Consider the following 25,529-nt stretch of genomic DNA (forward strand, 5'->3'; position numbering starts at 1 on the left):
CTATGATCTTTCTCCTAGCTCTAGTTAACTCGTGGGAGAGTAAGAAATGAGAAAGAAAAAAGAAACTTAAATACAAAAAAGAATTGCGGAATACAGTGGACAAAACCTGCTCTAGAAAACTAATGCTAAGCTGCCCATTTATATATATCCGCTAATATTTATGCTTAAATTAAATTAGAAAAGCAAAACGGTGGAAATTGAGATGCTTGTTTTGTTTCTTCAACTCACCCTTAAACCCATTTTGCCAAATCCAGTGTCTTGCATCATCTCCACGAACTCACTGTAATCTATTCTTCCATCCTGACAAAAACCAATACACACACAATTATATAACCATTACACAACAATGGTACGTGCTTCCAAGTAATTACTGAAAGGAAAAACAGATTTAATTTACATTGTCTTTATCCACTTCGCGTAAAATGTCGTCTAAATGAGCATCCGCTAAGCCGAATTGCTTGCAAGCTTGCTGGAGCTCGTCTCTGGTTATATAACCACTTCCATCTTTATCAAAGTAAGAGAAAGCTGTGAACAAATGGTCTTCTTTCTCTATTTTGTTTAAATGCACCATCGCTGCTATAAACTCTCCATAGTCTATAGTCCCACTGTTATCTATATCCGCCTGAAAATGTTTTTTTATTTATTTATTTCCTAATTATTTGAGAGCTCATATATCATATAGTTTAAAAGGTAAGCATAAAAGTCTACTTACTGCTTGCAATAATCCTAATATTTCTGAATCCTTAACGTTAGCACCAACTCTGTCCAAACCCTTCTTGAGTTCTTCGAGAGTGATGTGTCCGCTATTGTCTGTATCTATCATCTTGAACATTTCTTTCAATCCTGCTATTTCTTCCTCTGACAAGCTTTCTGCTATCACCTGAATGATTGCATATAAAAGCAAGTCACGTCAAGACAAATATGGTAGTTAAAATGGTAAGTTCTTTTTATGTGAGTTTAGTGATGTTTAGTCATTATGTTCACCTAATTTAGTATTAGATGATAGAATTATTAATAAATTGTTCACCTTGATAGCAATTTTCTTGAGCTTGTTCATGGCTGAAAACTGTTTCAAACGACTGAGGACAGCAGAATCAAGAGGTTTATCAAGAGCAACACCATCCACTCGGGCCCAAGGATGACCTGCAACATGAACAACATCACAAGTTTCATATATGCAGCTATATATATGCTTACTCTTAAAAGGAAGGATGCAACTTATTTGGAAAGAAGAACACTAACAGAGAACTTCATGAGCTGTCATTCGCTTCTTAGGGTCTCTGATCAGCATCCGACGCACCAAATCTTTTGCACTTTCTGATACACTAGGCCATGGCTCTGATACAAAGTCAAGGTCACCTTTCAAAACCTGCTCAAAGATGCCTTGTTCCGTTTCTGACACATATCATAACAATCAATCAGTCTCTCTATACCATCTGGTAGGAAACAAGCATGATGAAACAAACTGTCACTTACCATCCCAAAATGGTGGGACGCCACTAAGTAAGATGTATATAATAACTCCAGCACTCCAAACATCACACTCATGACTATAATGCTTCCTTAAAACTTCTGGTGCCACATAGTAAGGGCTCCCAACTACATCAGTGAATGTTTCTCCTGATGAAAAGGCAATATATATCAGAACATGAAGCTACAAAAGAACATTACATCTTCTAAATGTAAGATCAACCAATACCTGGTTTAAAGAAAACAGAGAGACCAAAATCAATAGTCTTGAGTGCAGCTTCTTCATCTCCATTAACAAACAAGAAATTCTCAGGCTTAAGATCACGGTGCATCACACCAAGAGAATGACAAGCCTCTATAACACCAACAATGATCCTCGCGAGCTCAGCAGCTTTTCTCTCCGTGTAATGTCCTCTCTGTATAATCCTATCGAAAAGCTCTCCACCTGCACAGATCTCCATCACAACATGAACAGCTACTGCATCTTCATAAGCACCAACGATCTGAATCACGTTCGGGTGACCAGACAAATGATGCATTATCTGAATCTCTCTCCTAACATCTTCAACATCCTCAGGTGTGGTGAGCTTCCTCTTGGCTATGGTTTTGCAAGCCAACTCTTTCCCTGTCTTCTTCTCCACGCAAAGAAACGTCGTCCCGAATTGCCCTTGACCTAGTTTCCTCCCAACGCTGTATATATCCTTGAGATTCTCTGTTTTCCTCCCGAGCACGGATTCGATCTGTAGGCCCGCGCTAGCCATCCTTTTCATGTGCGCCTCTTTGGTCTTCGGCTTCGATTTGCTACCTTCCTCGGCGGTTTTGATCTCCGGGATGGTTTTTGGTGGTTCTTCGTTAGCCATTTTCACCGGAGGAGGCGGCGTGCTCGGAGTTGGCACCGCCGCGGGTGGTGGAGGTGGATCCGAGGCGGCGGAGGAGCAAGGATTTCGATTACTTTGGTCGCCGTTTTGGCTCTTGTTTCGGCTGCTCTCGTCTTTGTTGCTCTTAAGGCTCTCGTCTGGTTTCTGGTTCCTCCAGACGGCGGCACTAACGGATTGGAGGAATCCATTAGGGTTCAGATTCGGACCCACGCATGTGTTTCCCATTAAAAAAATCTCGACCTAAAAATTCACAAAAACCTAATTGTTTTGTTTGTTTTGCGGTGTCTTGTCTCTGTTTCTATATCTCTCTTTCAGCTTCTGGCGATCGTCGAAAACGGAAACGCAAACCACTCAACAGCGACATTGACGTAAAGGAATGCATCGAATGTTGCTGTGTCTTCAAATTCGACACAGCGTAAAGAAACGTGAGATGAACACAACCTAGTTGATCCTCTGTTTTGCCTTTTGCAGCTTTTCCTTGCGCACGACGGAAGCGAAATTCTCGAGAGAAACTCTTTGTGGGATTTTCTTGAATTTGGTTCGAATGATTGAGAAAATCTGATTAGCTGATCAGAGGAGGAGGAGGAGAGGCAAATGAGTGAATAAGGATTATGGCAAAATCGTTGTAGCATGACCGTCTATTTTTTGTTTTGTTTTTTTATTTATTTTACAACACACTCCGAAATTAAATTACTTACATAGGAAAAATAACTAGATGCATGCTCTTACAAAACAGTCGACGGCATGATCGTCTATTTACTTTCTGAAACATTTTTGGCTGTTTAGGCCATGTTTCTATTCTGATTTCCATCAAAATGTAAGAGGAAAATATTTATTTGATTCAGTTTTTGATTGCATTTTAACGTGCTAGTTGCTTCAAGATGAGTTTCTTTAGATATACGTATATTTATTTGGTTATATCTACAAAAATACTCTTGCTTCTACAAAAATATAGCTTATATATATATGAAAAATGATCCATACCTCATGTTAGTGACTTAATTTTGAGGCATATTTGGTTAATCTATTAGAAATAAAATAACGTATACAAGAAACACCATAAAAGTTCAAACACAACTTGATATGTCTCAACCAAAGAAAAAAAAAAACTTCTCCTAATGCTAGATTTTTCTTATTGTCAGTTCTGTAATGTCTCGGACATGGCAGAAACATACAAGCTTAGATGTTTTTTCTCTCTTTGTTTTTTTTTTTTTTTTTTGGGTCACCTTTTTTAATTATTTAAAAGAAGTTACGATAATTGAAGAAGTAACAACTAGTAACCGATCATATGCATAGTCTGTTCGCTCCAAAACATCTTCGACTGCTTAACCATCTCAGACCGTTCCCCCATCACCCTCTCCTTCCAATACTCTTTGCTTCTGCAAAGATATTAACGATTGAGAAAACGCAAATTTTATCAATACTTCTTGAAACATTATAAATTCCATGGATAGAAGAAGTGTGAGTTCGTATGATATATCGACTTTGAATAATCTATACCACAATACTACCCCAAGAAAAAAACAGAAATTTAAGCTTTTAGAAACTTGAAGTGCAAGCAAATCGTTTAAAACTGTATCTTTAAACTGTAACTAAACAAAGGAAAACATATTATTTTTGTAGTATATATGTAAGATAATCATCAGTTCAAGAATTTATGGACTCATTAGTGCATCTAAATTAGAGATTTGCCTCACCTTATCTTTAATAGAAGGTGCAGCTCGATCATGTGAACCGCTTCCGCATAAACTCCAACCTGCATACCGCATGTAAACAATCAACACCTCGGTATAGATAATGGAAAAAAACCTGAGAGAAGAGACTATTGTTTGATGTTGCAAGAATCTAAACAAATTAACCTCTCTGCATATGGGACATTTGGAACATTGTGGCGCTGCTTTAACGCCTTGGAAAATCATTACCGAAGCAGCCGAGCATGCACACGCTTTACAAAATATGTGACCGCACCTCAAAGCATATGGATTGAATACCGTTTCCTGCCCAATTAATCAACAAAAATTAGAGAGAAAATTGTTTTTCCAAAAAAAAAAAATTAGAGAAAATGATTCGAATATGTGAGCTACGTGTTTTTTATGAAAAAGACAGATCTTTTTTTGTTACCAGGCAGACTGCGCAAGTTAGATCAAACTCGAGCTCAATTGAGTTAGGCAGCGTGAGTTTCATCACTGGTTGATCTTCGTTGAGATTATCACATGAGACACGGCCAAACGAGTTCTTGAAGTTTCCAACTTTGTCAAGCCCTGAGTTGAGATAAAAGGCTCCAAGTTCTATGAGCCAAGGTGAGTTCAAGAGCTCTATGCGCTCTGCTCGCATTTTCAACTTGAAGTTCTTCCCATTCACTGAGCTATGCACCTGAAAACATTTTAAACCAGCTTAAAGAGCTTTTACTTTTTGTTTTCAAATACATTTTGTTTATCTTTGCAAATCAGTCTAACCTTGTCATATTTCTTGAGGATTTTACGGATGGCAATCGCGTTCATTGTTATGTATTGAATCAATATTTGGCCCTCATGGATTAAAGCTTGTTTTTCGTCCGTAAAGCATCTGCGTAGACGCATCATGTATCTCTGCATACCAGTGGCTACATGAAGATGGAGAAGATGCCTGACTCTTGACTTGAAGCATCCGGCTATGTCAGAAGCTTCCTTCATCAACTCCTCAAAGAACATCTGATCACACCCTACATTGTAACATATCACCTATTACATCCAAAAAAAAAAAATGCACACACACACACACACACTCCACACTAAACTATATGAAATCTTTCACATCAACAAACATTTTGAATATCCGTAACTAGGATGTCTTTTTGAGAGTGCAATAGGTTCAAAACGTATTTGCTTCTAAAAAAATCTTGAAAAAATATATAAGTTAGGGACTTTAAGTTTTTTAGAAACAGTAAAGTTATTCGTAATTTAATATGTACACAGAAACTATATGGGACGCCTCCATAGAGAGGAATTACTAGAAGCTTGATGTAAATTAAAACGATATGCTTAAAAAAATTTAGGAATCATGGACTTCTAACTAAAAAATAATAGATGATGAATTGATTATCACATATCTTTTACATACTATATAAGATGGATTCATCTCTACTTTCATGGTGGGATATTCTAACGTACGTATCCGTTTGAGATGAGAGTGATCATTTTGGAAGTAACACGATAAGGCGAGCCACTGGGGATAATCTATCCGGTTAACAAGTCCACTGCAGTCTCATACTATTTACTATTTAGTTATCACGATTTTCAACTCAAAATGGATCATGTTCTTTATTTACAATGTTAGATCTATATGCTCATGTAAATGATCATAAGGAGTAGAGCCTAGCAATAGGCATGATGAGTACTGCTATAATTTAGATCGTTCCCATTCTCTATTGATGTTGGATTCGACTATTGCACTAAGATTATAAAGATAATAAAGTGAAGAAGATAGGAGAAAAGAGTGAGAAGTTATACATACATGGACAAGATTGGCATTGGCATGAATCAGACAAGGAATTATTAGCCGATGATATGATATCAATGCGTTCGTCATCCGATCTTGTGGAGCTACATGTCTTGCATTTCTTCAACACTTTCTTGAGTTTCTTATATTCAACGTGACGACATTTTTCTAGGAACCCCTCCTCCTCTCCATGTAGATATTCCGAGAACGTCTCTCCAAACTTCATCTTCTCACATAGCACACAAATCTCAATCTCAGGCTGCAATATGTATATATGCCAATATGAGATACTTTCCAATCGGATACAAACACAACTTATTTTCTAGTAAATTCCTCATTGAACAAGGTGGGAAATTTTACCCTGTGGTAACATATTCATTATCGGAAAACATTGGAATTTTTTTAATATAGTTTATAGAAACTAATCGACTATTATTGCCTATTGAGAGAAATATCGTCAAGAGAAAAGGAGATCGAGATATTAATCACCTTTTGTCACGTCAAAGAAAAGGGGTTAATAATCTGGAAAATTGAATAGGAGAGCTGGTGAAGGAAGACGAAAGCTCTTCCGGTTAAAGTCGCTTTTAACTTTATTGGTTATTGGACTTCCTATTTTTAGGGTTTTGTTTCGCTTTTTTGTCAAAGGTATTTTTAGGGTTTTGTTATTCAAACAAATCTCAGCAAAGTTACTTTGGTAATTGGTACCTCAATAGTTTCGTTTTAAACGGCATGCCACTTACGTGTTTGAGTATTAGATCACCAAGAAAACGCGTCATTATCTGATCCCATGAATGCTCCAACGAATTTTGCCCATTATCCATTAGTTATTTACCATCGAGTTGTGTAAATTTTTTGATGGCTATATTGGCGGATCTAAGCAATAATTTTAGCGACATAAAACATCAATTATTTTTCCTAAGATTATCGAGTCTCGTAATTTTCGTGGAGTATATATAAATTTTATTGTTTACAAATTACAAATATTAAAATAGATATCAAGCCTAGTCATATGGGCAGATCCAATTTCCATTTGGTCCAACCGTTTCTATCATATTTAAAGATAACTTTTATATTTGGTTTTGGATGGTGACATCAAAATAAACGGTGCAGAACATGTATATTAGACAGAATAAGCGAAACAAATGTGCTTATATTATAGAATAGTTAGAGACTTAGAGGAACGGGCAATCTCTAACTCCATAATTTCTAGGAACCATCTTCTCCGTGGGAAACTCGAACTTGAGTGCAAATATTTCATCGTACCCCAAAAGAATCCTTGCTAACAAGTAAGGTAGCTTTGTGTTTTATTTTCTGTTTGAATAATTCAGGCTTCCTTTTAGGGTTAGTGAAGCAAAGAGTTTGTAACTAATACAAAATATTTTATCTCTTATAGAATTACCCAGTTAATACAAGATATATTTCTATTTCATATATTTTAAGCGTGTCGTAACACAATGATATATACACTAACACAAATCACGACCCCCATCTCTTTTATTGGTCACATCAATTACGATCTACATTGAGTCTGAATGATGTTTAACTTATTTTCCAGTTCAATTTTCACATAATTTACGCAAACTTTTTACTTCTCAAATGGAGATAAGTAACTCCATAGGTTAGGCTCTTGCATGCTTGATTATCATTCGACTTTTAAATATTCTTATCCCACTTAATACTGTTCCAAATATGACAATGTAAACTCATATATCTCAATAGTCTTTTTCTTCTTTTTTTCATTAAAATCCATATATAGTGACTATTAGGCGCATTAGAATTCTCAAGAACAAAAGGCAAAGTTGTCAAATATTCAATTTTGTCGCACTGGAAATTGATATTATTACTTAGATGAAGTCTAAAAATACGTGTTTACAATGAAACCACGTACTGATATAGCGATATTATGATCAAAAGAAAATTCAACAAGAGTCTGAATGAAGTTTCAAGGAAAGAAATATATTCCATACCTTTTCACCTAGCCGTAACATGTCTTTTTTTAATAAAGGTAAAATTAATGAGACTATGCTCTGTTGGAAAGAATCATGAAACCTCCACTTTTTCTTTTATGTTAAACGAACCTCCCCTTTAAACGATGGCCATTGGAATTGGAACTTCCACTAATAACAAAATAAAATTAATATTAAGAAACATAATTGGGCTTTTCTTTATTCCCCTGCAGTCACATGGATGACAACATGAGTGGCCTTTTTTTATGTTAACATGAGTGGCTTTCGGACTTGGCAATCATGGGAGGCTAAAGATCATATATGTATAACTGAGTTTCAATGATTACATTACACTGAAATGAAAACATGCGGCCTTGAGCCTTCTACTATATTTGTATGATAATGTGTTATCCAATAAAAATTTAACTGTAAAAAGGTTAATTAATTTATAAGAATATATTCGAAAATTATAGTTAAGAATATACAAATATTGATGTATTTAGAAAAACATGTACTAGTATAAAACTTATATAGTCGATAACTAAATTATAGTAAATTACGAAGACCAAAATAATATATTCTTGAGTCTCAACAAATTATATATAATTTTGTATATAAAATTTAGTATTTTTTCTATAAATTTTTTGTATTTAAATTCTATAGTACTCATTTGAGCTATGATTATTTTTTTGTTAATTATTTTCTTAGATATGATGTTACATATATACAACAAAAGAAGGATCTCATAAATTTTTTTTATATGATCCAACCTCTCATGACTAATTTTTGCATGGACTACGACCACAAACTCCTTGCTACCACTCAAGATCAGATATCCTACTCGGCCTCTCGTCCTCATAGCGTGACAGTTCGCTAATTACATGATTTGGAGAAGCGCATCCATCGAAGCCGCTTTATATATAAAACTCCATATGGAGAAGCTGTCTCTCCTCTCCTACTCAAACTATGATCGGTCGTAATGACAGGTAGGTCCGAAATCAAACCCAATCACTTCGTCTGAAGTTAATAAAATTAGGGGGCAAAATCTTGTCTCTATATTTGTTCAAGTTCCATTAAACTAAAGGTGGGTGTAATTCTGTCCACTTTTTTGAACTTTTCATGGTTTTATTGGACTTCCTCTTTTGAATTATTTGCAACTGTTTGATTTTTTTTAGTCTATCAAGCTGTTTTTCTTTCTCGTTTTCATTAATTTAACAAAAACGAAAAATGTATATTTTTGCCTTTTCTCCCTCGATATAAGTTTCTCTATGGTGATGCCAATTTTAATGTTAATTTATAATAAGTAGTTTTAATTCAATAGTACTATTCTGGAATACTTTTACAGAAAATAGACTTATAAACGATACAAAATCGGAGGTCGAATAACTTTCGTTACGTGAAAATCCGAACCCATTACCTACTTTATGCCATGAACCGTCGAGGAAGAGACAACTTTGAGTATAAGTAAAAAGTTAGATTCTATACGTAACAAAGTTGAGAGTGTGAATTATCAGCGCTTTTCGCCAACCTCCTTCATATATAAGCGACTAAGCGTATACGCTAAATTAGTTTTACTATTATTCTTGTTGAAAATGACGAACAATAATTCCCAACCATAGGATTGTCAACTTTTCCGCCTCTATGTTCAGGTCCTTTTCGTGACTTCAGTTTTCACACAATGATTTCTCTGCATTTTGTTTAGTATTACCGAAAAACTTTGAATTCGAAATAAATCCCATTTTAGTGTTTTGAATCCCAAATGTTGAGTATTTATTTTAGTAAGAATCTTAGTAAGTTTAATATTGATATTATGCCAAGAATTGGTGGGGTAAAAGTTTTTATGCTACGTTAGAGTAAATAGACAATCATTCTTCGCACATATGCATAGCTATCCCCTCTTGTGATGAGAGACCGAGTTTTTTCCAACGCATATGGAATCATCATGGTTGGATTCCAAACAAATGTTCCAGCTCTATGATAATTATAGGAGGAAAACAAGCCAAACGTGATAATCTAATAAAGGGTTTGGCTCGGCGTCACCCACCGGTCATCTATCTCCTTGCTAAGGTTAGAGCGTTTTCAGATTTTTTTTTTTTGTTTTTAAACGAATAAAATTTATCAAAATCGTTTAAATCTCTACTAAGCGGATTAAATGTGAATGTGAGGCATTGGGATGCCTGCCGTTCACACGTTTAACACAAGTTGTAGAAGTACCATTTTGTTATTTTTTGGCATTGTCCAAAAATAAATATCGTTTGAGTCAACACTTTACCAACAAATTATAATTGTATTTACTCGTGGTTTTATCATTGATTCGATACGACTCCAAAACAAAACATTTTTGTTTGTGACTTCAAATATTAATTAATCGGTTATGATCATTATTCAAAGAAATAATTATCAATTGTCTACGTCAACACTAAAACAATGGGAAACAATTAATTAAGAAAACTAGTAATTAAGTATTATTAAGGCTTCGTCATTACTCTGACCACATGCACGCACCCGCCCTTCCCTATTTATTGGGCTAAAAAGGGTTGACCATATCCCCTCAGCTCTATTATTGCTGACGTTAAAATTTTTATGGAAATTGAAAGAAGTAAATGACGAAAAGCAAAATTAATATCCAAATGAGTTAAACAGGTATGGCTAAATTAAATTTCAAAAGAATTTTATTAACTTTCTTCTTCGTGGCCAAGAAAATATCTTTATTCTTCTTATCTTTATTTTTATCTATTTTTTCGTATCTCTTTTTTTACAACTACTATTCCCTCCATTATATTAAGTGTTATTTTAGAACTTAAATTTTGTTTCATTATTTCATATCAAATATCGTTTCATTTTTAAAACGTTTTTGATAAAGTTGTCGTTTTTCTCTTTACTCATTTAACTTATTAATTAAGGGATCATATTATATAATAATGTAAAACAGAAAATCAAATGGTTTTCTTAAAATGGCCAAACAAATTTTAAACCACATTTATAACAGAAGAAAAAATGTACTAATTATGATTATATTACAAGATTCTCAATGGAAAAAAAAACTTCAATGTTTAAAAGAAAAGAACCAAACAAATTTCTTGAATGCTCGTCTTTGATTAATACGTTAAGCAGTTTTAAGATATGTTTATGTAATAAAACCAAGCTTTGCCAAAAAAAAAAAAAGAGCTTGGACCTTCTCGATGGTAGTTCACTAAGTTTTTTTTTTTTTAATTATTATTTCTAGCAACTCGTTATTATAGAGTCTGTCTTTAAAAATCATTGATTGGCCAGACGGGTTATCCAGCCATATATATAGGAGAAAATAGGAGTGGCCAATGGACTAGTGGACTACAAGTCCATCACACAGAACAGACATTATTAAATTCACAAGATATTATTTTTCTCGATGAATCAAATATCAATGACAAAACAAAAGGTACTGGTAATACCAGAGCTACAACTGTTTTTGGTCCTCAATCTAACTCTCAGACTTTTTCTTTTAGGGGGATGCTCTAATTTTGTAACTCATAGACTTAAACAAAATCCAATGATTCAAAAGCAAGAAAAGAAAAAAAACATGGTTATGTATAATCTTATAGATCAGTAATGTGAAGAGTACTAGTAATGATAATCGTTTTCACTTTCAATTAATGGTATTCATGTGCCACGCAGATAATGAAGTACTTAATCCGGCTTAACTATTAGATTAAACAAATCTAACAGACATATAAGTGACATAATAGCGTGATTAATTAAACCTTTAGTTTTTTAAAAATGATCCAGCCAATGTGAACGATGGAAATTGTGGACTTACAAGTCAGCTTTGTATGCAATAATTAAGACCTCAACACATGGATGAGTAAATCAAATACCACAAAACATAACCATTGATTCATCAACTCTTGATATATAAATTCAAGCCATCAATTTTTAAATTTATCTTTTTGGTTGGTTACGTCTTCGGCGGGAAGGCAAAAGTAGTATACAGTATTTTATTCGGTGCCTGCTGATTTTCATCCAGACAAACATAACTTTTGTTTTTTCACCATATGTCAAACATAAATATTAGTAAGTAATAAGGAAATCAACAGACATGTGTTCTTCTCCTAAAAATTCTTATGGCTCACAATCCTCGTTCGACTACACACAGCTACCCATAATCCATATGATCGTTCGGAATATTAATTACGGTTTTACACTATGAAGGAACACAAGGCTTTGAGATTTTACGTTCATCTTTTCCGGCTAATCCCTTATAACTAGGTCTTCAACAGTATTTCATACTCCTGTTAAACTTATATGAAAACATTTTTCTTTATTTTTCAACAAAAACATTTTTCTTTCAAGTAATAGTTATAGATAGTTAATTTAATGTAACAGTGATAGAGGGTTTATTAAAAGTATCATTATAAAATATCTCAATCCGGATTTACATATTGAAATGACATCGACATTGAGTGGTAACTGAGCAATCAGGTTGACAATTTTCCAGTTGTATAATTTTGAAAATCTGTAGCCCGTTACTCCGTAACTCTGTAGTTCTTTAATTGTTTAGTGCTTTTTTTTTGTTAAACATAAAATATGTAGTTACTATTAGTCGAACATTTCTTCATATTTTGTAAGTTGTAACTTATTTTTTCTTTGCATATATATGGTGATCGATTCCAGTGTCGGCCGAGCAAACATTGACGAATTATGTCTCTGGTTATCGAATCTAACGGTTCGAACAAGTTATCTAACGATCTGAGTAAATAATAAGTAAACCAACATTAATTTATGGATTAAAACACCCATTTTCAAGAAATTTTTTAAGTGAACAACCTCAAATTTTTTTTTGGTAAAAATAGATTGTAAAATCGACCGGTGTAAATTTCATTACGTAGTCTCCCTGTGTTTTTTTTAGATCACAGTTTTATAAACACGTTAAAAAAATGGGTCAATAAGCAGCCATTTCTAGTTCTTGAAATCATAATTTTCTTCTATACTTTCTGCTCACGTTCTTATAATCCGAAAGGGATGGTGTTGGTAAAGAAAACAATATATGGTGTAAGTTTTTCAAATTATTGCCAATTCTTAAATTGAAAATTGTGTATATATCTCCACCATGGATTTATTTCACGTGAAAGACATTATAAATAGAGCTTTACTATATTGTTGTATTGTTGTATATCATTAATTACATAATAAAGGATGGAAATTGAGTATGTCATAAACAAAAAAAATGGATGAAATTGTTGGGTCACGGAAGGGAAGTAACTTGCTGAGTTGCTGGGCTAAAGCAAGGTAGTCTGGAAATGCCTTGAAGGCTCTTACTTATCAAACACGAAACAGACCATTACAATACATTAGAATAAATACCATGACATTGTAGTCTGTGTCTCATGTAGATATACACATCATGCAGTTATTGCTTATTTAATAAAAAAAAGTTATATACAAATATCCTTAAACAAAAAAATCATGTTCAGTTTTTTTTTTGGGGGTATAATTTGTCAGGAAAATAAGTATTGTATACTTTTTTGTTTTCTTCTAAATAAATCTATTCACGTCAACTGAGTTTTCAAATTTATATATATATATACACACAATAGCGTGTTATAAAAAATAGTGCATATATTTTCAATTAAATGACGATTACGAATTTGACAAAAAGAAGTTTTTTTATTAAAAAAAGAATCAAAGTTTGACCACACTGCTAAGTGCTAACTCGATTCAGTTTATTATCATTAGTTTTTTTTTATTAAAGAAACGAATTACCACAGTTGACTACTACTAATAGTATTTGTAACTTATTTCTGCCTAAACCGCATGCCAGGTAATATGTATCTAGTGATTGTATTAAATGACGAAGATCCCAAAATTTAAAATAAAAGAATTTATTAAGCTCACGTATCAAAAAAACAAAAAAAAAAACAATTCATGGTCAATTACGAGTAAAAATGGAGCTTACTATTATAGTGGAACAGCTAATTTTTAGGTAATAAATGAAATTACAGCAAAACAAAAGCATCCTGTCCTAATAATACCTAAACGAAGTAAAAAAGATGGTTAAGAAGAAAGAAAAACAATGAAGATAACAAAGCGACGTCGTTGGAGGGAGAATATACCGAAACAGAAAATGGAATATCTCATATAGAGTCGCTTATAAATGGCCGTTTCAAAACGATTGCACTCTGTCTTTGTTCATCGGCAGCGTCAACGCTCATTCCACTTCCTTTCTCTCTCTCTCTCTCACTCTCACTACATTTTCCCAGAAATAAAGGAAATTAAAGATCCTATCTCTCTCTCTCTTTCTCTACACTCTTCTGACAAATACGTATAACACTTGATCAGATCAGATCCCACACACGTAGAAGAAGATTGTCCTGTAGTCACGTAAGTCTTTTCTTGTAATTTATGTATAATTTGATCTTTCCTTTTTTTTTTTTCCTTATATGAATGCAATATAACGTATTTTTCTTTGTTTGGGTGCAAAATGATGTTTGTTAGACTTAGGACATAGGGCGGTACTCTCGTTTTTTAGGTTTTCTGGTCCTCTCTGCCTCTTTCTTCATTCTCTGTTTTTGTCTTGTCACTACTGATCTGCGATCAACCTGAGCTTCATTTGCTCGTGTTTACTCTTACTATTGCTTTTTTAAAAAAGTTTTCAATCAACTTTGTTTACCCAATTTTCTTGGATTATTTTAGCAACGAGAAAAATTGAATATTCATAAATTAGGAATAGTTCTCTTGAAACTTTCTTTTTTAGTGCATGATTATTGACTAACAAATTAATAACCGAATATAAAAAAAGGCTTGCAAATAATTTTACTTCAATAAATAAAAGGTAATTTTTTTAATAAGAAGAAATATGTAGTTAGAATAGGTGTATCCGCAATTTTAGACAAAACAACTCACTGTCTTACTCGCACTTATTACGAGTTTGTAGCCGCGTGTTCAGATTCACACGTCATAAGTCAACCTTTGTTGGTAACTGTATGCAGCGAAGACAAAATAGTAATCGTTGAAACTTCATATAAAAATATTATGGACCTCCCATTTCCTCATTTTTTTCATTAAAGAACTGGTTCCGTCGGGGTAAAGAAACCCAAAAAAACAGGAACCAATATTTATTTGTTTTCTTTTAGGAATCAATAATTTGAATTATTACTAAAACATATTTTATTTTTGTCATGTCTGAAAAATAAGTTTTAACAATTATTTCTCTAAAAATTGGAGTTGACTTTTAACATCATTACATTATTTTTGTATTTCTAAATGAAGTATAGACATGTAAATTAGTTAATCGCCAGTTAACTTACTTCAATTTTGGTCAACATACTTTATGGGTTGTAATTGTGAGATCAAAGAAATGAGAAAAAATAAAATAAAATTCTTATACTATTAATGTTACATGCAATTTCCAGTGGGGTCTAATGGTTTAGTTCTATTTGCTTTCAGAATTGCCTAACTTTAGTTCCAAGTTAGGTAACTGCTTTAGTGTTTGTAATAAATAATCTTTCTTTTCTTCACATCCAAAGTTAAATGAAAGATTTTTTCTTTTTATTAATTATTTGAAAAATTTACTCCCAAAACTACAAGGTTATGTTACTAATACAATTTATCTGGATGAAATTACAGAGGAGAAACAGAATGGCGAGGGATCAGTTACAAGTGTTGAACGCACTTGATGTTGCGAAGACGCAATGGTATCATTTCACAGCGATCATAATCGCTGGAATGGGATTCTTCACCGATGCTTACGATCTCTTCTGTATCTCTCTCGTCACGAAGCTCCTCGGCCGCATATACTACCACGTGGAAGGCTCACAGAAACCTGGGACTCTCCCTCCAAATGTCGCAGCCGCAGTCAACGGTGTCGCCTTCTGTGGCACGCTCGCTGGTCAGCTCTTTTTCGGGTGGCTCGGTGATAAGCTCGGGAGGAAGAAAGTTTACGGCATGACGTTGATGGTCATGGTCCTCTGCTCCATAGCCTCTGGTCTCTCTTTCGGGCACGAGCCAAAAGCTGTGATGGCCACGCTCTGCTTTTTTAGGTTTTGGCTAGGGTTTGGGATTGGTGGTGACTACCCTTTATCCGCAACGATCATGTCTGAGTACGCTAACAAGAAGACTCGTGGTGCGTTTATCGCTGCGGTTTTCGCTATGCAAGGGTTTGGAATCATGGCTGGTGGCATTTTCGCTCTCATTATTTCCTCTGCTTTTGATGCTAAGTTCCCTGCACCAGCCTATGCTGATGATGCCTTGGGTTCCACGGTTCCTCAAGCGGATTTGGTTTGGCGTATAATCTTGATGGTTGGTGCTATTCCTGCGGCAATGACGTATTACTCGAGGTCGAAGATGCCTGAAACCGCAAGATACACAGCTTTGGTTGCTAAGGACGCAAAGCAAGCGGCTTCAGACATGTCTAAGGTTCTACAAATGGAGATAGAGCCAGAACAGCAGAAAATGGAAGAGACCTCGAAAGATAAGTCCAAAACCTTTTCCTTGTTTTCCAAGGAATTCATGAGACGACATGGACTTCATTTGCTTGGAACTACATCAACATGGTTCCTTCTCGACATTGCTTTCTACAGTCAAAACCTTTTCCAGAAGGATATTTTCAGTGCGATCGGGTGGATTCCTCCGGCTCAAACCATGAATGCGATTCAAGAAGTTTTCAAGATTGCTCGTGCTCAAACCCTCATTGCCTTGTGTAGCACGGTGCCTGGTTACTGGTTCACAGTTGCGTTTATCGACGTCATTGGAAGATTTGCGATTCAGCTTATGGGATTCTTTTTCATGACGGTCTTTATGTTTGCTCTTGCTATTCCTTACAACCATTGGACTCACAAGGAGAATCGAATCGGATTCGTAGTCATGTACTCCTTGACATTCTTTTTCGCCAACTTTGGACCCAATGCTACGACCTTTGTTGTGCCGGCTGAGATTTTCCCGGCCAGGTTCAGATCCACTTGCCATGGTATATCTGCAGCATCAGGCAAGTTAGGAGCAATGGTTGGTGCGTTCGGGTTCTTGTACTTGGCGCAGAGTCCAGACAAGACCAAGACAGATGCAGGATATCCTCCAGGGATTGGGGTCAGGAACTCGCTTATTGTGTTAGGCGTGGTTAACTTTTTGGGTATTGTATTCACTTTCTTGGTGCCTGAATCGAAAGGGAAGTCACTGGAGGAAATGTCCGGTGAAAATGAGGAAAATGAGACCAGCAACAATGATAATAGAACGGTCCCAATAGTTTAGGTGACAATACGCCTTTTGTAATTGTTTGCTTCTCTTTTCTTCTTGTCTCTAGCGACTCAAGTTGTACTCTGTGAGATCTCAATGCTATAGAAATTAATTAAAAGTTTCATGAATCGATTTCAGATCAGATATCTGATGTCTCAGCTTAATTGGTCAATCCCTAGATTGAAGATTTAATTTAGACTTCTACAACCCGACTCAACACAGATAAGGCATCACATAAAATACATTATGGCTTCATCTCTATGGATATTCTTCTTTTATGTGGCTAATAATATTGCTCACAGATGAGAATTTATAAATTTAGTAAACAATATATAAAATGTCCATTTATAATTTATACTTTCTAGAAAGATTTGTACGACTTAAGAGTTTGCTTGTGGTCTTTCTAATAAAACCTTATAAGGGTTTGGTTGTAAACTAATTAGTTACCCCTTAATCTTTGAGATCAATCTATGATTAATTGTTGTCAGAAAGAAAACTATACTGATTATTTAACTACTCATACATTATTCCATTGAATATGTATATATGCAACCAAGGAACTATACATTATGTTATTTCAATTGGTTGTCGGAAAAAATGTGCGAAATAAATATTTTTAATTAAGTATAAGTAATTAATAAAGCGTCGTAATATAACAACAGATTAACTATATTTTGAAGAAAAGAACCTTTACTTTGAAAAAAGACTCTAGTTAACCGCCATAATCGAATAAAAAAGGACTCATATCTCTAATTAAGTAAATATATCGCATGAAATCAAATAATTTAAAGAAAAAAAAAAACAAAAATAGAAAAGATGAAGGGTCACTTGCATCGAAAATCAAAAACTGGACTTAAAATTAGCTATTTACGACGGAAAATACAATATAATAAAAAAGGACAAACCCCAATATATATCAGTTCTCAATTAACAAAATCCAGAGGCAATTGCTTCGGTAATGTCTGGAAGTTTTCGGATCTCAGTTCGCCTGGGTATGTGTTCGTACTTGCTTCTCGTCTTAAATATTTGAACTTTTCGATGGCCAAACAATTACAATTTTAGGTTTTTCGTCTCCCAATTTTTGGTTAGATTTTGTATTCTAAGATCCGATATTTATACGAAAAGCGTCTTATTTCGAGCTAAGGATCAAACTTTGCTAATAATTTGCATGCGTCGGATCACATTCTGTGATTTGAAAAGGAGTTTCCTTTAGTGAATCTCTTGAAAGGGGTTTAATTTTGAGGAATCAAGAACGATTTACGGGTAAAGATTGGCTTTTGAATATCCAAGACTGTTCCGCAAATCGATACTTTTGATAATTTCAAGGAAGCAAGAACGATTCGTCTTCAACAGTTTGAAAGTTTAGATGATACCTAATGGTATTTTGTCCAATATAGTTGTCTTGTTCCGTAGGAGTAAGGTTCCAAGACTAACCAAGAAAACATCTTCTAAATGTTTCTCCTTCTGTGTTCTTTGTGATGTTTAATATTGGTGCTAAATATGATTATACTCTCTGCATTAGATTATCGTTATTGAATCTTCTGTAATGCAGTTTTTTCTTGACACTCCATCATTTTTCTAGCCGATCAAGTTATCCTAGTTACTATGTTTTGTCACTTGGTTTATTATTGACATTAATTTTTTTTCCATCTTCTCCAGGACGTTGCAGCTTTCTTGACCTATTCTGAGATTCAGTTTATTTCCTCTTCCGGAAAATAATCTGTTAATGGGCATTGAAGGTGGGCACACATATTCAAAATCTGGAAATATGGACAAATTGTCAACTCCACCAGGTTTTGTTTCTCAAACATCGTTTGTGCTGAGGAATGTACACCGAGACAGAGAAAGTTCCAGGTCGGTGCTGGGACAAGACCAGATAACTGGATTCGGCACAGATGATGCAGATAGTTTCAAGATGTTTCTTACAAACCGACCGTGGATATTGCACAATCACACAACTCCCAGCTCAGAGGCCTTAAAGCCAATGAAATCTGAGGTCCCATAACTTTGTCTACTACCTCTTTCCTTTCTTAGAATAGTTTTTCTTATTATACACACGTACACTCATGCATATATGTGGATCTGTTTCTAGCATTATGCTTGTTTAGGCGATCATTTCTCACCCTTGTAACATGGACATCCAAGCATGTTGCTAGAAACATTCTATGTTTTTTTGTCTATCAAAAACATTCTTTGATTTACAAGCTGGAGATTTTCTGGAATGTGTGTTAAGTGATGGCTAGTATCAAGATTGTATGTTGAGTCTTTTGCATACAAATTGTTTCACAGGTACGGGCAAGACGGGTACCGAAAGTCTCCAAGAACGTAGTCCTTGAGGAAGCTCCGGTGTTTAACCCAACCGAGGAGGTTAGTTTTCCTTTGCTTTGATAAAAAGACAAATGAGGGTATTAAACTGATTTTACGTCATTTTTGGTAAACAATCATTATATGCTTACTGAGGAATATGTTCCTTATTTTGTAACCCATAATTACTGAATCATCAGGAATTCAGTGACACCTTGTCATATATTGCAAGCTTGCGGGACAAAGCTGAGCCTTATGGGATCTGTTGTGTTGTTCCTCCTCCTTCATGGAAACCTCCATGTCTTCTCGAGGAGAAAAAAATATGGGAGGCTTCCAAATTTGTCACTCAAGTTCAGCTCGTTGATGGATTTCATATCGAGGACCCAAATATTAAAAAGGAGGCTGATGCGGATAGTGATGATGATACATCTGAGACGATCAAGTTTTATAGAATGGAGCGCGGTTTTATGCATACTTTGGAGAGCTTTAAAAACTTTGCAGATTCACGCAAGAAGGAGCATTTTAGCCTAAAGGATGAGGTTTTGAGTTCCAAGGATTCATCTCCATCACTAAAACCAGAGCCAACCACCGAAGACATTGAAAAAGAGTATAGACAACTTGTTGAGAATCCACTTGTTGAAATTGGGGTAATGTTAAAATCAAGTCTATTACTCGTATATATGAAAAGGGCTATAGCACTAACTTGTGGTATAAATTAGGTGCTTTATGGCAATGATCTAGACACCACAAAGTTTGGCAGTGGATTTCCCTTATCTGGACCATCCGAATCTTGCAACTACAAAACATCAGGATGGAATCTGAACAATACAGCTAAGCTTCCTGGCTCTCTTCTTTCTTTTGAAGACTGCGAATCAATTTGTGTCCCTCGCCTAAGTGTAGGAATGTGCTTCTCTTCGCAGTTGTGGGTAAGTTTTAAAGTTGATGTCAAGCTATTTCGTTATTTTCTGTAAGCATAACAAGAACTGGTGAACCCAGAAGTAGCATCTATTTTGCAAGCTATCAATAGAAAAAAATTTGCAATATAATTTGCTTGTATAATCTCACATTTGTCTCCTGGAATTTTTTGTTGCTGAACAGAAATCTGAGAAGGAGAGACTTTACTCGCTCTGCTATATGCATATGGGTGCTCCTAGAGTTTGGTATTCGGTTGCAGGATGTCATCGTTCTAAGTTTATGTCTACCATGAAGAGCTTATTCCCTGAGATGTCAGGAGAACAGTCAAAGGTGAGTCATCCTGTAATTGCTTAAACATATTTAGCATCGATGCAAGTTACTCTTTTCAAAACTCAAGAAAAATGATTGACAGAAGAGTGACCAACAATGATTGCACGTGTTATATTGTTTTTGTTCAGCATAAACAATCATGGCACGCCAAAGAGAAATTACACAGTATTTGAAATTATCTGTTCAAAGCAAAACCTACCGTAACTTTTTAATGACTTTTAGTGAGCTTTTAAATACTTATAGTTGCGGTTCATTTTACAAGGGAAGCCATTTCATTTGGCAGGTGATGATAATGTCTCCATATGCGTTGAGCATGGAGGGTATACCAGTGACCCGGTGTGTCCAGAACCCTGGCCAGTATGTTATTACATTTCCAGGGTCGCATTACTCTACCGTTGACTGTGGCTTTAACTGTTTGGAGAAAGTAAATTTTGCTCCCCTTGATTGGTTGCCCCATGGGGATGTTTCTGCTCAGCAGAATCAAGATAAGAGTAGAAAATCTTTAATATCGTATGATAAGCTGTTATTAGGAGCTGCAAGGGAAGCCGTGAAATCCCTCAAGGAATATTTATTGTCCAAGAAAAAGACAGCAGACAATATGAGATGGTATAATTCTTGTGGTAAGGAGGGGATATTTTCCGACATGGTTAAGGTATGCTCACCGTTCTTTGCTGCCCGTCTTATTCCTTAGATTATGCACCAAAATCTCGTTAGAGTGGGGAACTTGCTCACTACCTTTTGCTCTTTTAAGTTTTTGTTTCTTTTTCTCTCTTTTATGTAGTCACGGGTCAAGCAGGAGAAACGCAGACGTGAGTTCCTTGGTAATTCACTAAAATCGCAAAGGATGGACAAGAGTTATGATGATGTTAGCAAGAGGGAATGCTGTATATGTATTGCTCATCTGTATCTTTCCGCTGTTCAATGTTCATGTTCTGCGGATCGATACTCGTGTCTGAGCCACGTAAAGAAACTCTGTGCCTGTCCGTGGGACAGTAAGAGTTTACTTTACAGGTACACAACCGACGAGTTGGATATTCTTGTAGAGGCGTTGGAACAACATAAACTCAGCGCTATGTTCAGATGGGGAAACGTTGATCGCAACTACTGTGCTTCTAGGGGCATCACAAGCTCACAACCCGGAGATGCAGGCAAGAAAACAGATGAGGATATGCCTTGTAACAACAACAACAACTCAGGGAAAGATGTTGAAGGTGGAACTAAGGAGCAGATGAAGCCAAGAAAGGCGAGACTGATCATGGAGATAATGAACGCTAAAGAAGGAAATGATGATGAAAAGGGGCCTGTGAAGCCTTGTTCTAAGAAATCAACCAGGCCATGCGATTCTTCTGCTGTCCACACGGCAAAGAAACAGAAGCAGGGATGAAGAAAAGCAGACTCACGTTATAATATAAGAAACATGCCCCAGGGCCTCAAATTTTGAGAAAATCTTAGAACCTTTTCTTTGCAAGATTTATACATATATATATTTAAAAAAAATATATGTAGACAAAAATAGAATAAATAAATAAATCATTTTATGTGTTTAAGATCAAAACAGAGTCCTCCTGAAGATGTAGAGAGATAGTCAAAAAGCCACATAAGTTTTACCTTCAAGACAGAGAGATAAGCATCTGAGAGGTCTGTATAATTCACCTTGGCTTGTTTTTCTTAAAGCCTCTGAGACTTGTGCATGAAATTATAACATTGGTATTCTCTTAAATCCAAAGAGTCAATGAGTCGTCTTTAATTAGCGCATGACTAGAGGTTTCTTATGAACATAATCCACGAAAATATTAAATAGGAATCCCAGCCGTTGGTTTAGTTGACTTTTTGTGATCGCCGTTGGTTTTATATTTATAGTTGCGGTTTTGTAAAAACTGATTGTACGAGAAACGCCCACCATTTCTCTAAGCTTTCTTTAACAGGAAACATCCCCGTGCCGGAGATCTCTCGTCGTCTGTGTCAGATTTTTGTCAGCAACCTAACAGAGAAAATATTCTTAGCTAAAAGTTCATTTGCGGTAGCTGAATGGCGGAGACGGACGTCGGGACCGTTAAGGGAAAGGAGACAGGATCGGCGAAGCGCTTGATTTTGCTGATCGGCGCTATAGCTGCCGTTCTTTTAGCCGTCGTGGCCGCCGTGTTTTTCAATACTCCGAATTCTTCGATTTATGGGTTTACCGGAAAGTTCTGCAATTGCCGTCAGGTGAGTGTGTTTCTTTAAGCTCTTGTAAGCCTCTGATTAGAAATTGGGATAGCGCGAATTGATATTCGTCTTCTTTGAGCTCATGATTAGCTTAGGTTAGAGTTTTTTTCGTAAGAGCTTAGATTTGAATTGGTAATCAAGAAACAAAAATTCGTCTTTGCTCTTGGGATTTCGTTTTGTTATCTTATTTGCTACATCGGTTTCTCAGTTTCTATTGATTTGAGTTTTAGGCTGAGCAGCAGAAGTACATTGGGATGATCGAAGATTGTTGTTGTGATTACGAGACGGTAAATCGGCTGAACAAGGAAGTGTTGCATCCGTTGCTGGAAGCCCTTGTTAAGACACCATTTTATCGATATTTCAAGGTTTGTTCTTGTTTCTTGAAACAAGTGATGGTCTTTGTCTTCCTGCGATTAGATAGAGACTTTTTTGGAGGTGCCTGTTATGATTATATCTGATTCTATTTACTAGGTTAAACTGTGGTGTGATTGCCCGTTTTGGCCTGATGATGGCATGTGCCGTTTAAGAGACTGTAGTGTTTGTGAATGTCCTGAGAGCGAGTTCCCTGAACCATTTAAGAAGCCATTAAGCCAAGAAAATCCTGTTTGCCAAGAAGGGAAACCACAAGCTGCTGTTGACCGTACCGTTGACACGAGGGCCTTCAGGGGTTGGACAGTCACAGACAATCCATGGACAAGTGATGATGAAACTGACAACGGTCTGTCTACAAAACTTTCCTCTTTGTTTCTTGAGTCTTTTGTATGTTCTACGCATACTGTACTTACATGTCAACACTTTATCACTCAGTTCTGGCTCATGAGACTGTGTAACAAGTAGTGTTTTCAGTATTGAATTGCATTGTGTTTGATGAACAAATATATGATTGCAGATGAAATGACATATGTTAATCTTCGACTGAATCCTGAACGGTACACTGGCTATATTGGCCCGTCAGCTAGAAGGATATGGGATGCTATATACTCTGAGAACTGTCCCAAATGTAAGCGTCACTATTCGATTCTTGTTTTGTCGATTTGTTTCTTTTTATCCTTATATATCCATTCATAAGTATTCCTAACCCCTGCAATTATACTGGCTTCTATGTGATGAGTAGATACATCTGAACAGTCATGTCAAGAAGAAAAGATATTGTACAAATTGATCTCTGGCCTTCATTCATCTATTTCAATTCATATAGCATCGGATTATTTACTTGATGAAGCTACAAACTTGGTAAGATCTACCTCATGAATCTGTCTCATCCGCAATGTATGTTTCTTGAGCAGAACTACAGAATGATCCAATGATCTCCTTTTTATTTGTGTTTCAGTGGGGTCAAAACTTGACATTGTTATATGATCGTGTGTTAAGATACCCAGATCGCGTTCGGAACCTATACTTTACATTTTTGTTTGTTCTCAGAGCAGTAACAAAGGTCAGTTACTATCACTTTTCTTTATCCGAGTCCAAAGAAAAGAGGTTCAATTGACTAGAATAATCACAATTAGTTTCTTTCCTTCTTTTCATGATTTGTAGGCAGAAAATTACTTGGGAGAGGCTGAATATGAGACTGGTAATGTAATCGAGGACTTGAAGACCAAATCTCTGGTGAAACAACTAGTTAGTGACCCCAAAACCAAAGCAGCTTGTCCTCTACCATTTGATGAAGCTAAGCTCTGGAAGGGCCAACGTGGACCAGAACTGAAACAACAAATACAAAAACAGTTCAGAAACATTAGGTCCTTCTTGAATCCTTAACTAGCATTTCTAATTTTCTCTATCGTGTGTCTCTGCTTGTTACTGGTCCTTTCTTGAGTATTAAGTTATGTAATGACTAGCTAAGTTGAATCCCTTATACACTATTTATTGATGTCCTTGCAGTGCAATAATGGACTGTGTAGGCTGTGAGAAATGCCGTCTATGGGGAAAGCTCCAGATTCTTGGCCTCGGCACTGCATTGAAAATCCTTTTCACTGTCAACGGTGAAGACAATCTGCGTCATAATGTACGTTGCTACTCATAAAACACACCTGGAGAGACATTGTCCAGTTTTTGAAATCTGATAGAATTGTATATTTTTCTTTACTTCTCCCTTGGGCATGGCATTATGTTGACTCAACCGATATTATCATTTGCTTTTGCAGCTTGAACTGCAAAGGAATGAAGTGATTGCGCTGATGAATCTACTCAACCGATTATCTGAATCAGTGAAGTTTGTTCATGACTTGAGTCCTGAGGCCGAGAGAATCGCTAGAGTGACAGGAGGACATGACTCTCCAGGGAACAGTTTATGGCAAAAAGTCTACTCACCAAAGCTCCCATTGAGTATATAAAAGTTTGAGGGATAACTTACCTTGCAGTATAATAGAACTTTCAAATTCCTTAGAAATTTAGACTAAGTATCAGTTTTGATCAAAATGTGATTTTTTTAGTGTAGATGCGTGTAGAAGCACTAAGTGGTTGATTGGGGGGCATTTGTGCTTCGTGCTTATACATATATCAAGTATAACTGATTCTTTAAAACACACCCAATATTTTGAATTGATTCTCACATGTAATGCAAGGAGGCAGCCAATAATTTCTTTAGTGTTAAGACGAAAAAGACTAATAAAGATACTAAAAAAGAGTTCAGCTTTTGCGGTTGACTTAGGCCAGAAATAGTGCGAGACATAAAGTGACGCTATAAAGGGAATCCTATCCTCCACCTCAATGAACACACCTTTTGATTATCTGTTCTTTAAGACTGCTTCACCAAATAAAGCTTTTTTTTTTTTTAATAATTGGACTTTCGTAAGCCAAA

The 25,529-nt window shown here is 35.7% G+C and overlaps 5 protein-coding genes across 7 annotated transcripts; 3 read left to right on the forward strand and 2 right to left on the reverse strand.

The window, feature by feature from the left end:
* Positions 1-219: 219 nt before the first annotated feature.
* On the reverse strand, positions 220-2,573 carry LOC18026689 (calcium-dependent protein kinase 20). Its single transcript, XM_006411053.1, has 7 exons — positions 1,700-2,573; positions 1,477-1,620; positions 1,243-1,395; positions 1,028-1,143; positions 713-880; positions 398-622; positions 220-300 (listed from the first exon to the last, which is right to left on the reverse strand). The coding sequence occupies exons 1-7, from the start codon at positions 2,571-2,573 to the stop codon at positions 220-222; spliced, it is 1,761 nt and encodes a 586-aa protein (XP_006411116.1).
* Positions 2,574-3,621: 1,048 nt separating this feature from the next.
* Positions 3,622-6,051, reverse strand: LOC18026690 (probable E3 ubiquitin-protein ligase BAH1-like). 3 transcript variants are annotated; one of them, XM_024148430.1, is made up of 6 exons: positions 5,841-6,051; positions 4,805-5,049; positions 4,470-4,721; positions 4,208-4,345; positions 4,046-4,104; positions 3,622-3,724 (listed from the first exon to the last, which is right to left on the reverse strand). In XM_024148430.1, the coding sequence occupies exons 1-6, from the start codon at positions 6,049-6,051 to the stop codon at positions 3,622-3,624; spliced, it is 1,008 nt and encodes a 335-aa protein (XP_024004198.1). The 3 variants fall into 3 exon arrangements, with proteins under 3 accessions (XP_024004198.1, XP_024004197.1, XP_024004199.1); XM_024148429.1 differs by having other exon boundaries at positions 3,622-3,727; XM_024148431.1 differs by lacking the exons at positions 3,622-3,724; positions 4,046-4,104 and having other exon boundaries at positions 4,318-4,345; positions 4,498-4,721.
* Positions 6,052-13,946: 7,895 nt separating this feature from the next.
* LOC18026691 (inorganic phosphate transporter 1-4) lies at positions 13,947-17,115 on the forward strand. Its single transcript, XM_006411055.2, has 2 exons — positions 13,947-14,128; positions 15,374-17,115. The coding sequence occupies exon 2, from the start codon at positions 15,386-15,388 to the stop codon at positions 16,988-16,990; it is 1,605 nt and encodes a 534-aa protein (XP_006411118.1). The 5' UTR covers positions 13,947-14,128; positions 15,374-15,385; the 3' UTR covers positions 16,991-17,115.
* Positions 17,116-17,865: 750 nt separating this feature from the next.
* LOC18026692 (probable inactive lysine-specific demethylase JMJ19) lies at positions 17,866-22,073 on the forward strand. The gene is made up of 8 exons (XM_024148110.1): positions 17,866-17,967; positions 18,635-18,971; positions 19,265-19,342; positions 19,480-19,926; positions 19,999-20,205; positions 20,378-20,524; positions 20,808-21,176; positions 21,306-22,073. Exons 2-8 carry the CDS (start codon positions 18,702-18,704, stop codon positions 21,906-21,908), a joined length of 2,121 nt encoding a protein of 706 aa, XP_024003878.1. The 5' UTR covers positions 17,866-17,967; positions 18,635-18,701; the 3' UTR covers positions 21,909-22,073.
* Positions 22,074-22,424: 351 nt separating this feature from the next.
* On the forward strand, positions 22,425-25,254 carry LOC18026693 (endoplasmic reticulum oxidoreductin-2). The gene is made up of 9 exons (XM_006411057.2): positions 22,425-22,729; positions 22,960-23,094; positions 23,201-23,447; positions 23,619-23,729; positions 23,844-23,962; positions 24,060-24,164; positions 24,266-24,468; positions 24,611-24,734; positions 24,874-25,254. The coding sequence occupies exons 1-9, from the start codon at positions 22,553-22,555 to the stop codon at positions 25,060-25,062; spliced, it is 1,410 nt and encodes a 469-aa protein (XP_006411120.1). The 5' UTR covers positions 22,425-22,552; the 3' UTR covers positions 25,063-25,254.
* The last annotated feature ends 275 nt before the right edge of the window (positions 25,255-25,529 follow it).

The sequence above is a fragment of the Eutrema salsugineum genome, unplaced genomic scaffold, assembly GCF_000478725.1.
Source record: "Eutrema salsugineum unplaced genomic scaffold, Eutsalg1_0 scaffold_10, whole genome shotgun sequence".
Taxonomy (NCBI): Eukaryota; Viridiplantae; Streptophyta; class Magnoliopsida; order Brassicales; family Brassicaceae; genus Eutrema; species Eutrema salsugineum.